Source organism: Branchiostoma belcheri, unplaced genomic scaffold (genome assembly GCF_001625305.1).
Source record: "Branchiostoma belcheri isolate BF01 breed outbred unplaced genomic scaffold, Haploidv18h27 scaffold12, whole genome shotgun sequence".
NCBI lineage: Eukaryota > Metazoa > Chordata > Leptocardii > Amphioxiformes > Branchiostomatidae > Branchiostoma > Branchiostoma belcheri.
The window spans coordinates 1,425,769-1,438,330 of NW_017802602.1; the positions used below are offsets into that span (position 1 = coordinate 1,425,769).

Consider the following 12,562-nt stretch of genomic DNA (forward strand, 5'->3'; position numbering starts at 1 on the left):
AAAGTAATTTTTCTGGCCTATCTATTGATTGCACATGCAGTTGAAAAGGTTGTTGCAATTGGAGCATTGAGCAACTAGCAGCAGCACACAATCATCGTAACTAGTTCTGTCAGACGTGAGAGGGTTGTCACTGAAAACGTCCAGAATAATCTCTGGAATTTATCCAATAGTAGAGTTTGATTTGTCTTACAGTTTGTCAATTATACAAATCAAATGATTTACAAATCATATGTACATAGCTCTGTTCAAATCTGGAAGAAAATCTTTGTGAACGACAACAATTGGATAACAGATTTTTTGCTATAGAAGTTGCTGAAACAGATTTTATTTACAAAGCTAGATGCCTAAATATCACTAAGCATAAAAATTTTTAAAACACGTACGGGTTCCACCCCAGGTCCTGTGGGTTGATGTAGAGGATTCCTGCACGGGACACGGTGGCGGGGGTGGCAGTCTTCAGATGACTGATCTCAAACACCAGGCGCATGGTGGGGTTCAGGGGGATGCGCTCGTTACTAGCCAGGGTCAACACCTAGCAACACAAACAAACAACACTTTGTTAGTGAGAGTTGTTGTTTTTGTTGGCATCCTTCTGTCTCGAGAGACAATGGAGACCGTGTCAGTTCCTACACCTGAGTGAGGAGTGTTGACACGGTTACCTTCGCTTGGATTTGTTTAAGGTGGATAACAGGTTGCGAATCTGAGACCCACACACTTTGGGCATCCGTGAGAGTGCTTACATCAAATTGCACATTGAAACATTGTGGAGACTATGGAATCTTTCTATCATGAGCATTACTTTCCATGGTGCTGAAACCAGTGCTGTTGACAAAAATTATTTTATTAATATACATTTTATTATAGTCAAAGAATTTCTGTTTTCTTTCTTTACCTTGTTGTCGTCCATGACAGTATTGAGAGACTCGATCCACATGGGGTCAATGTCTCCGTCCAGTACAATCCATTTCGGCCCGTCGGAGGTGAGGTTTGCGAGGTCGCGCATGATGGTGGAGAACAGCCCGTCCTTCCACTCTCGCGTGGCCGGGTTGATGATGCCGAACAGCTCATCGTTGGTTACGGCTTTCGGGTTCAGGTCCACCATCATGGGCTTTCGCTTCTGGTTGGCGTAGGTCTTGATCAGTGTCCGGATCACCTGTGAAAGTTGAACACACAGTGCTTTACTATCCAATGCATATGGCAACTGGGCCAGAACAGCTTTTAAATTAACTAAAAACAAAACAGTTACATAGCCTGTGATTGTGAGTAACCAGTAACCTGTAAATGATAATATGTCGCTTTTTCAGACTATATAATTTCAAATTTTTAGGAACTTCAGGTAGACTGCTTCAGATTATACTTTTCACAGTTTGTATGTTGCGTATAGTAGCTTGAAGTTTCTGGAGGCCCCGTCTGTCCCTACATTTCCAAACAGGAACACTGAGAGCCTGGCAACAAGCAGTTTGTCAAACTGAATTAAAGTTTGTCTTTTAGATTCATGGTTTATCTTGGTAACCTCCAATATAGCTTGCATATTTGCTGTTTGTTTGTTTGTTTATCCCTACCTGACTCTTTCCAGTGCCTGCGTTCCCCAACACGAACACGGAGTGCCTGACAGCCAGAAGCTCATCAAACTGCACCACCTTCAGGACAAAGTTGTCCTCCGGCTGGAGCTTCAGGTCCGTGGTGGACTTCTTGACCAGTGCCTCGAGGTCCAGGTCTCGTTTGCGGGGTACGTCCAGGGCGGGGAACAGGTCGCCGATCAGGCCCATGAACACGGGAACGTCGTCTGTCACGATCTTCGGCAGGTTGAAGTCACGCAGGGCTCGCATCAGAACCTGTGGTTGTACACGTGACATGGGAAATAGTGAGTAAAATACTTGAAATGAGTGGTGCGATAAAAGAAAGGGCTGGAACATGTACAGTAACTCACTGAGACTGTGCAGAAAATGAGACAAAAAAAGGCATCTTCCTTATGGGTCTCTTGCTGTAACCTACCATAAAGGATGCATTTTGTATGATTTTATGATCTTATTAAGATGTGTGCAACTATGAACTACATGTATAAGCTGTCTGAAAAAAAGATTATGAAGTTTTTTTTAATAACAACGTGCACTTTGATTTGATGTTGACTGGAAACATAACTGTTTCAATTTTATGGTACAAAACCTCCAAGTTACCTAATAGTACTATAAAGGGGCCAGTGCATTATTTGCAGTTTCTTCTATGGCTTACATATTACATAAATTGATTGAATGTACAGTATGCATTTTTTGGGTTCAAATGGGCAAAATTTACTCCGAGTACACTTAGTCTAACATCTTTTCTACAAGTGCAAGATTATTCTGCTGTCAAGTGAGCCTAGTATTACTACAGGTTACTACAGGTTCTACTTTTGACCAGTCTACCACTGGTCCATTTTCACCTGTTTTGAGAATTTGTTATGGGCTATTATGTAATGATTTCGCGACGGCGGCAAGTGGTCCAAGTTCCTCGACGGCTTTGGTGAGGAAAGGAAAAACAACAACATGCAGACATATATATATAATATCTGTGTCCATAATATCACCAGGGTCCATAATATTGCCACCTTGAGAAATAGTGTGCTTAAAGATATTTTTACTGCAAGATACCCTAGGTATGTACATTTGATGTGCGAAGGAGTGCATACCAAAAGTATGTTGCAGTAAAAATATCTTGAAGCACACTGTTTCTCAAGGTGGCGATGTTATGGACCCTGGATAATTATGGACACGGATGTTACTTGCTGTCACGGAACAATTATTACTTGTTGGGTCTTACCAAATTCTGACCAAGCTGCATTTGTGCAAGCAAGCATGCAAAGAGAGAGCATAAGGGGACAAAATGCAGGTGTGAGTTAAGCAAAGTTTACAAAAGTTGCAGGCAAACTACTATGATGTTGATTATTGACTAAATTTTGTGCCTGGTGCAAGAAATATACTGTCAACTACATCATTGTTAGGAAGAAATTTGAAAATATTGTTGATTGGAAGTGTAAAAAAAAAAGCATCTAGCCAGTTACCATAAGCTGAAATCACTTTAAAGCAGCACTAGTATTTGTGGGTTAGCAAAGAGCTGCAAGTGCACAGCAAAGGAAGAATTGCATGCTGTGAGCAATCAGAGAGCAATGTACATTTCACACATTATATAACCGTTTACATCATTCTGATGTTTAACTTTGATAGTGCATTGTGACATGCTGAACAAGTCATGCGATTCTAGTAAGGGTCACATGCAACTGAGAGCTTGCACTGGAATAAGGAATTTAAGATTTGGGAGTCATACTACGAATTTTCACCAAGAACCGTTACAATGTAAGGTCTACATGCAGTTTGGCAACACTGTCGATTGTCTGTTCAATGTCTGTCGAGTGAATAATTTTTAAGGTAACTTGTCTAGTTAACTTTTAAGTTACATTGTGTCAATGTGATTAAGTTCTGATTTAGCATTTCTGAAGCAGAGGTCTGAACACTCTTTTCTTGATGCAGTGATCCATGACAAGATGGCAGCACTATGAGCTACATGTAAGTTAAAATGACGGGGTGTATAAACGGAGGAAGAAGTTGTAGCAGACTGACCTGGTCTTCAGGGCGGGTGGGGTCTCCACGTTTCAGAGCGCCGGCCACCACCAGCACAGACTTAATGGCACGCAGACCCCAGTCATAATGGTCCTGTGGAAGGGGAAAAATATGTACTGTAAAGTCTTTGTCTTTACAATTAGTAAAGTTTTAGTTTTTTTTACAGAAGAAACAGACACACATCCAATCAATCAGTATACGTTGAGTAGAGGTAAATTTGTAAACCTTTGTAAAATTTATAAACATGCAATGCATAAAGCTTAAGCCAGCACATTTTATGTTTTCTGTGCCTAATGTACAAATACTGGTTCACTGAAGCTAGGCAAGTTGTGAACCAGTAACACCTACATGTTGCAAGCTTTAGTGCACATCGAACCAGTCATTCTAGCCCTGATGAAGATGGCAGACAGTCATTGAAACATTGGCTCATGTTAAACAAGTGCTTGTGAATAAAGAGATTCTTTATTGATTCAACAGGGATACATTCATGTACAGGGACTTTTGTATGGTTTTCTACAACTTAAGATCTATAAAGAACTTCACTATTCTGACCTGTTTTGACAGCAGCTCCTTACACAGTGAGTACAGGGTGATGAACTTCCTGGCCAGCAGTCGGGCATCCATGAAGCCTTCAGCCACCAACATGATCTCAGCAATCAGCTCAAAATCTGGCACCACCATGGCACAGGGTCTAAAGGGAGGGACAAAATTATTACAAAATGTACCCCAGACCTGATCTTAGCAAAAACAGCACTGCCGTGTATTATTAGGTCTGCAGGGAGGAACAAAATTACAGACTATCTGCACCTAAATAGATTATGAATGATTGACATTAAATGTCCTTTTCTTAAACCAAATTTGTTCATACATTCTCATATTGTACTAGTTTTCTTTAACTAAAAGGTGTCTTCCTAACATGTCTTCTTGCTGATACAGGCAATCTTACAAAACTTTCCTTCTGTCAATTTGAGTATGATTTATGCTTTCATGAAACAGACAAATTGCAAATGCTTGACTGTGTACACTTCCCTTTTTAAAAAAGTTTGTGGCAACCTCTACACCATGCAGAATTCTATCACTCTTAGAAAAATCTTTGAAACATACAAATTGAAAGCCCAATAATGAACAGTAATCACCTGAAGAGAGACTTGAGGTTTTCAGGCAGCTCAGTCCTGCCTGCATACCCAGGGTTCATGGTGATGAACATGCCCACAGTATATATTATAATTATTATAATTAATATATAATAATAATGAATAGTTCACCTGAAGAGAGACTTGAGGTTTTCAGGCAGCTCAGTTCTGCCTGCATACCCAGGGTTCATGGTGATGAACATGCCCACAGTCGGCACCAAGCTGATATCCTCTCCCATGAAGTCAAACCTGGGAAACAAACACAAAATACATAATTTTATAATACATGTACTATTGTTGTCAATGTCTATGTTTTGTATATTTTCCTGTGTGTTGTGTTGTGTGTTAGAACAGACCACAGGGAGAATAGCTACTGTCTTGTACATGTATGCTGAATGTGGATCCTAATAAACTGTAACGTAAGACAAATCCTTTATTTACCTGAATGTGCAACTGTGCAAGGAAACTTTTATACAGTCATGTAATTACCGTATCGGATGCTTAGACTGAACAATGAATATTTGCAGAGAAAAGATATGAGACATTCAAAATACCTTGCTGACAAGTTGCTAACATTTTCTTAAGAAAGTCTGAGGGAAAGTCTGAGAAACTGGTGAGGCCTGATGCAGCCATACTCAAGCCTTTCACGTCACTCCATTACAAAGCAATTTCAATGAGCGTAAATTTTCTTTCATTTGAAAATTAGTTGAAAGTTACTTCAACCATGCAATAAGTCTTTTCGCCAAAGATACATTTCTTAGCTTTTAATCAAAATGCTGTAAATGCCAAATGCCAAAATTCATTCATAAACTAACTTAGGTACCTCTTCTTCTTGTCCCTGATGGCGTCCTGAATGGACTTGACCTGTACGGCCACCACAGACAGAACCTCCACGGAGATGCGGTTAAACTCGTCGAAGCAGCCCCACGCTCCCGTCTGAGACAGACCCTTGAAGATGTTCCCGCAAGACTGGAGGAGGAAGAGAGATATGCATGGGATCAGGAGACATATAAGGCATCTCTTTCTGTGTCTAAATAGTACAATTAATTTTATTTTAATGATAGTTTCCATAAAAGTTCTTACAACACCACAGTTACAGAATATTCTCCACAATAATCAATATTAATATGTTGCCATGATGGCATGACATGCAAAACTCACTGAAAGTCAGTAAAATTTTCTTATAAGAATTATCTAGAATTCATAATCAATTGGGGAAAAGAATATTATCAGCCAGACAATAACAACTTTCAGCACACCATTCTGGCCCAAAACTCAAAAGTTTACCTCATAAAGGTACTACTTTAAAGCTACCCACTTACACTGTGGTAACAAAAAACACTGGGCTTATTCTGACCAAAAGCTCAAAAGTTTACTTCAGTCTTAAGTTTGTCACATTAATTATTTTGTACTATAAAGCAACCCCCTTACAGTAACCAAAAACGTGCTCTCACCTTGTAGTCCATCTGTTCAGAGCAGTTGAACACGTATACCATGATGCCGAGGGCTCGCCCCAGATCCTTGGTGGTCTCGGTTTTCCCCGTACCTGCGGGCCCGGCGGGCGCTCCTCCCATGATCAGATGGAGAGACTGGGTCAGCGTGATGTAACATCTGGGGTAGCAGGGGCAGAAAAAAATCAGATTTTTGGGTTTTGCTCTCTGTTACTTTAAGTTATTATTCCTTGACTTTTTACGATACTTTTACGTTCATTGTTTTTGTGGTCACTTCTGTACCATGAAATAGTTATTACCACTAACAAATCATTTGTCTTTGGCCCCCCATCCCCTTCTCCCTGCTACTGTAAGCATATAGTTCTGTTAACACCTCCATATCTCTCAGACTGTGAAATTTTGCTTTAACTGTGAACGTAAAGTGAGGTAAAAGTACACTATATCTAGTAAAATTCATAATTAGTAAATCTGAACTAGAATGCCGTTGCAAACTGACTGGAACAGTCTGACTACCTAACCTGCATAAACAAATGTACGTGGTATATTGAGCCCTGTGCTTGCAAGGCCTAAAAGCTGATAGTTAATATCATACTGATAGTTTCTATTGTACCTGTCAGTAAGAGGAGTGATGACCAGACGAGGGGTGTTGCCCAGGTATTCGTACGAGTACTTAAACTGGGCGTCACAGATGTTGGCAAAACAGTGCTTCTGGTTCTCATCCCATCTGTCAACACAATGAACAATCAATTAATCAATCAACTTATCAATCAATCCATCTACTGATGAACCAGTTACTTAATATACATAGGCTGGATAAGCATACTAGGAAGAACTTTAAAAGTTTCCTTTGATTCCTCAAAATTATGGCTGTCATATTCAACTTTCAAGATATTTATGACAACTATATGTTAGGATGTACTTTTTTTATTTTCAAAATAGAAAACAAAAGTGGATATCAGAATTTTGAAAGTACATGCAATTTGACTTGGCTCCATGGCAATCATCTAAGAAATTCAATACATTCACAGAATGAGAGTTTTCCATATTTTCATGAATAAATAAATAAGGATTTCCAGTACATAACAGTATATATATTGCAGTACAGACTTGTGTTACCACGAATTTTAAACACTGTGAAAACCTAACAAACAAACAAATTTGCAGTTCTCACCTGTGTCTGAGCTGACTCTGCCAGAGGAAGGCCTGTGCCGTTTCCGTCTTGTTCAGGATCATTTTCTGCACCACGTCTCGGTTGTGCACATCGATGGTACAGATGGTCATGATCTTCTGTCTGTCTCCTCTGGTCAACTCTCCAAGGAGATGGGTGATCAACTGGTTCAGCTGGTTGATCTAAATATTACAGAACAACAAATGGTTTGTTTGTTTGTTTGTTTGTTTGTTTGTTTGTTTGTGTTACATGGTCAGGATCTTCTGTCTGTCTCCTCTGGTCAACTCACCAAGGAGATGGGTGATCAACTGGTTCAGCTGGTTGATCTAAACATTACAAAGCGTAGTATGTTCATCTCTTGTTCTTTGTCTGTCATCCTCAAAGATGACCAAGACATCACATACAGTATGTTCTGTGGGTACAGCTGAGGCAAACTAATCCTTTGAAGGTTCATGCATGACATAGTTCATCTACTAGTAGACATAACACGAACTGTTACAACTTTTTATAGTAAAGTATTGGACCTTATTCCACACAACAGGTACAGAGAGATCAAATTTTCAATGACCAGTCACCTTCATCAGTATGACTGATGACCAATCACTTCCAAACAAAAATTTACAATGTTAACAAAAACGTTACCACATTTCTTGCAATTTTTTACATGAACTGATCAGAAGTTGATTTTAAGACAAGAAAGTATTTTCTGAAGGTATGAGAAAACATGGCACCTTTTCCTTGTTTAATATTGATCAGTTTTATTTATTTATTTACCTGTTTCTTGTTGAACTCCTTCATGGCGTTCTCATAGCCCTCCTCCAGCCGGCCGAACGTGATGACGACCTCCGTGTTCCACCAGATCTGGTTCACTGTCAGTGCAGGCTGGAGAGAGAGTCATGTGTTTAGTATCCGTGAATAGTTTCATCAGGTTGGTAAGTCATCAAATAAAGAGACTCTTACACAACTAAGAGGTTTATTCAGCCGACACTTTGATGACCATCTGTCACCTTCCTGTATTACAGCGACACCTGTGCTGCAGTGCAATGTGAACCAGTCAGAATTGCCCTGAGGAAGGTGACAGACGGTCGCTGAAACGTCGGCTGTCTAAAAGACTTGGTTGTGTAAAAAGAGGAGTCTATTCAAATGTTTACAAACTCGAGACAAGAATAAAGACTTCTGAGATGAACTTCTGTCATGAAGTATGTCCAAAAGATTGTGTGGGACACATGCAACTTCAAATGGTGAATTACAGTCAGTCAGATGCTGTCTGAAAGCTTCCAAGCTTTTTACATTATTTGTAAGCCATGTGTTGTAGTTCAAATCGTTACTATTACTATGAAACATAATGCTTTACAACCGACCTGTGCACAGTAGTCAAACAGCCACTGGTCGCGCGGCTTCTCCTCGTAAGTGATGACTGACTCAGCACAGACCAGTCTCACTGTCTCCCTCATCCTGTCCATCAGCCGGTTCAACCAGACCTCAACCTACATGAACAACGGGTCAGAACTTGTATTTATGCCTCAAAGAAGAGAGAGGTCCTTCCATAGTGCATAGGCAGAGCCTAACTCATAGCGTGCGCAGTTCCTGTGGCTGTTGTTGCTCACCCAACACTATTATGCTACTGGAAGGGGTTGCAGTCCTAAGGATAAGACGTTAAGCTGTGGTCCACTGTTCACTGTGCTTGTCAAAATGAGCTAGGAGAATTTTCAATATATTTCACCAACATTCTCAGGTCTGAAAACCTGGCACACTTTTTTGACTTGTTTAAGACTTTATTTATTTGTGGATCTACTTGGCTTATCCTATTGAAATCATAGCCAACGATTAAGTAGAATTGAATGTATCCAATAAAACAGTTTCTTCATAAAAAACTGTAAAACCAAAGAAGCCCTACCTGTCCGTTGCAGTCGCACTGCTGATCGAAGTCCACATACTCGCCCTCCCCACTGTACATCCCCACCGCCATCTTGGTGGGCTCCCCGGCGGAGTCCTCCTCAAACTTCAGCTTCACCATGTTGTCAAACAGCTTAGACAGGTGCTTGGACACCTGGGGGGGGAAAGGGCATAAAGAATGGTTTAAGTAAAGCATGTTGATAAAATGTACTGTGTATGACATTGCGCGAATCCTGTAATGTATTGTGCATAGCATTTTGGCAGAGCATCTCATTTAACGTCATTTTCACATATTTAAGGATGACATCCAGTGTATGATTTTCAAAAGTTATGTCATCTGCAACAGGAAAAATTCTGATGAAACATTGACCAAGTATCCAAAACTGAAAAATCCAGGTTTCATGCAGGTCCAGTAAAAATATGTTCTGCCAGTTAATAAGGTAAAGCTGTACACTGAGCTCTCCAAACTGTCTGATAAGGTAAGAGCTAGACATCTGAGATTTGCTGGACACAGTTTCAGAAGCTGGGTAGGAGTTTACAACTTGGTACTGTGGTCTCTGTCACATGGGAAAAGGAGGACTGGAAGATATCACCTCAATTACAAGTATGTGTCAGAGCTTGGAACTAGATAATAAAACATTGGTTAAACTTAATTTTAGGAGCACCATGTTAGGTATCTCAAGGTAACACAAGGTAGGTAAGACACCTACCACAACAGGCTGGTTGCCGTTGGACAGGATGTCCAGAAGGTCAGCCGAGGACACGAAGTAGAACCTGGGGAAGGCCAGACGTTTGGTCTCCAGGTACTCAGCAAGGGCCTTCTCACATAGGGTCAGCCTGGAACAGGAACCAAATATGCATGTTAAACTCACTTCAATCTATGAGTGCATGATTGTACAAAAAACTCAAGTCTACATACACATGTATAGCTGGTGTATTATGCCGAAGGGCGGTTATACCGGCTATACCGATACAGATACAGATACTGCTACATGTATATGTTGTTGTAAAGTTACTGTGTGACAGTCAGTATTCAGACCTTTTATCTGCTTCCACAAGTCATGTTGTTCCATGCACCCTCCCTAGAACATACATTTTACACCAACAGAGAACGGGGTCTCGCCAATGTGGACCCATTGGATAGAGATGCTTGGAATCTAGACTAGCTGATGACTGCTGTCCACCCTCATGTCTGGGACACCTACAGCAGTAATTCAAAGTGTGGATAATACTACTAATGCTAGCACGACCAAATTTAAAGCTCTTTGTCAGAAATATAAGGTATAAACCATACACACCCTCCCTGCAGTGCTTCGAGTTTCTCGTACAGTCCCTTCTTGTTGGTAGCCTGGACCACGTTGGGGGTAGCTACCAGTTCTTCTAAACCAGCCTGAGGATCACAAAGAGAAAAAAAATTAACAAGACTGGTTTTAATTTCTTCTTCCTTCTTAACAAAGCCTTATTTTGATGTAATTTCTGCCAAGACACACCAAAATATCCATGAAAATCACTCTGAGAGTGACAGCACCATTTAACCATTGTTTCAGCACCAAGGACAAAGACTGCAAAGAGAAAAAACAAATTACGAAAAATAGGAATTGGTTTTTGGGATTTCATCTTCCATCTTTGCAAAGTTTTACTTTGATGTACATGTAAATTTTGACAAGACACTCCCAAAATATCCATAAAATTCACTCGTTATAGTACCTATAACCATTGTTTTAGCACCAAGGACAAAGAAACGTGACAGTAGGAAAAACAGCTATAAATGTGTTGAACTTGCTTTTAAGACATTTAGAAATGAAAGGAGACAAAAGTACCTTGAAGTCCACATCTATGCCATCAAACCTCTTGGAGTCTTCAGGCAACTGTGACCTGAATGGGGAAAAAAGTATTTTAGCTGTAATTCATACAACTAGAAAAGTAACATTTGCAAAGCAAATGTATAATGTTTACCTTCACATGCCATGGCCTAGCTACAGATCCATTAATTCTTACTCAAACACATTCTTATATATGGTGACCAGCCCCCTCGACTCTGCCCTGTCACTTGCTCCATAATGAAATCCAACACCACAGGGTGTCTGCTACAGCACCAGTTACCATGGTGGCAGCCAAACTGTCCAATTCATTGACAGAGCAAAAACACCAAACTAGGTAAACATGATCATGATATAAACAACAGGGTGAACTCTCCTTGGTACTGAACTGCCGTCCAAGAAGTTTAATACACAGGCAATCCGGTAAATGTAAGACTCTCCTCACCTGATGTCCTCAGAGCCGATGAAGATGCTCTCGAGATGAGACCAGGTACGCTGGACCTCGAAGAAGATGGAGATGACGGAGTCTGCCGTGGACAGCTTCTTCTGCCAGCCTGACACCTCCTCCAGGAAGTGGGCGATGTACTTGGACGTCATCAGGTTCTGCAGTTGCACCTGTCAAAACACATCATTGTATCAGTAATTGTTGTTCTGTTATACTAGACGAGATCTTACAGGGTCGAAGAAGAGGCAGAGTGCATTTCAAAACCTCCCTTAAATAGCTAATAACTCTGTTTTGTATAAAACATTTGTCAAAATATTTTCTCTTGGACGTCATCAGGTTCTGCAGTTGCACCTGGAAAAACATGATTGTCATTGTATAAATCATTTTTTGTTTTGTTTATCAAAGAAGGCATCATTGCACTTAGAACCTTGGCCTGCAAAAATGGTTATCAGAATAGAGAAATCTTAGAATGATGCAGTATCTATTTTGTTCTTTGTTGAAGAAATAATACACATTCAAAGCAGAGAAAAAAATGTCCCCGGTCATACAGCAACCTGAAATCTAACAAAGCTCACGTCATTTATGAAAGCTATGTCATAAATCAAAACTCTCATCTTAAATTGATTTAGTTAGTACATATATTTTTATACCCTCTATCTTTAAGGGTTATACTCAAAATGAAAAATATTTGAAACTACAATGAAGTTCAATACTATAAAAGTTTTCATCGTCCAGTAGATGGGGAGGAAAACATCTGACATTAGGTTGCGAATGATTGCCCTTAGATTAAACCCATCTTTACCTGGTTGTCCTCCAGGGTCTCAATGAGCTCCTCGCTGGCCTTGAGCAGCGTGACGCCGGTGCGGGCGTGCTTCTCGTTCTCAAACTCCATTGACTTCCACGTCACGTCAAGCTCCTTCAGGACCTGCGTGGGAGGAGGACATTCAAGATTTTAGCTATGTAATAATTGTTAAATGCTTTAAATCAAACAATTGAGCCTTAAGGGCCTTCTGTACTGTACTATTGTGCTGTTATTATGTTTACCAAGTAAAA

General features: G+C 40.3%; 1 protein-coding gene across 1 annotated transcript in view; it reads right to left on the minus strand.

Moving 5' to 3' along the window:
- Window positions 1-12,562, minus strand: part of LOC109462636 (dynein beta chain, ciliary-like) — a 73,562-nt gene that overhangs the window by 34,206 nt on the left and 26,794 nt on the right. The window contains 18 exon segments of the mRNA XM_019759199.1: window positions 384-532; window positions 893-1,153; window positions 1,563-1,835; window positions 3,597-3,689; window positions 4,149-4,287; window positions 4,862-4,978; window positions 5,553-5,698; window positions 6,184-6,340; window positions 6,791-6,904; window positions 7,352-7,530; window positions 8,123-8,230; window positions 8,710-8,835; window positions 9,246-9,398; window positions 9,955-10,081; window positions 10,543-10,634; window positions 11,065-11,119; window positions 11,510-11,679; window positions 12,312-12,434. Coding sequence (XP_019614758.1) covers window positions 384-532; window positions 893-1,153; window positions 1,563-1,835; window positions 3,597-3,689; window positions 4,149-4,287; window positions 4,862-4,978; window positions 5,553-5,698; window positions 6,184-6,340; window positions 6,791-6,904; window positions 7,352-7,530; window positions 8,123-8,230; window positions 8,710-8,835; window positions 9,246-9,398; window positions 9,955-10,081; window positions 10,543-10,634; window positions 11,065-11,119; window positions 11,510-11,679; window positions 12,312-12,434 — 2,582 coding nt within the window.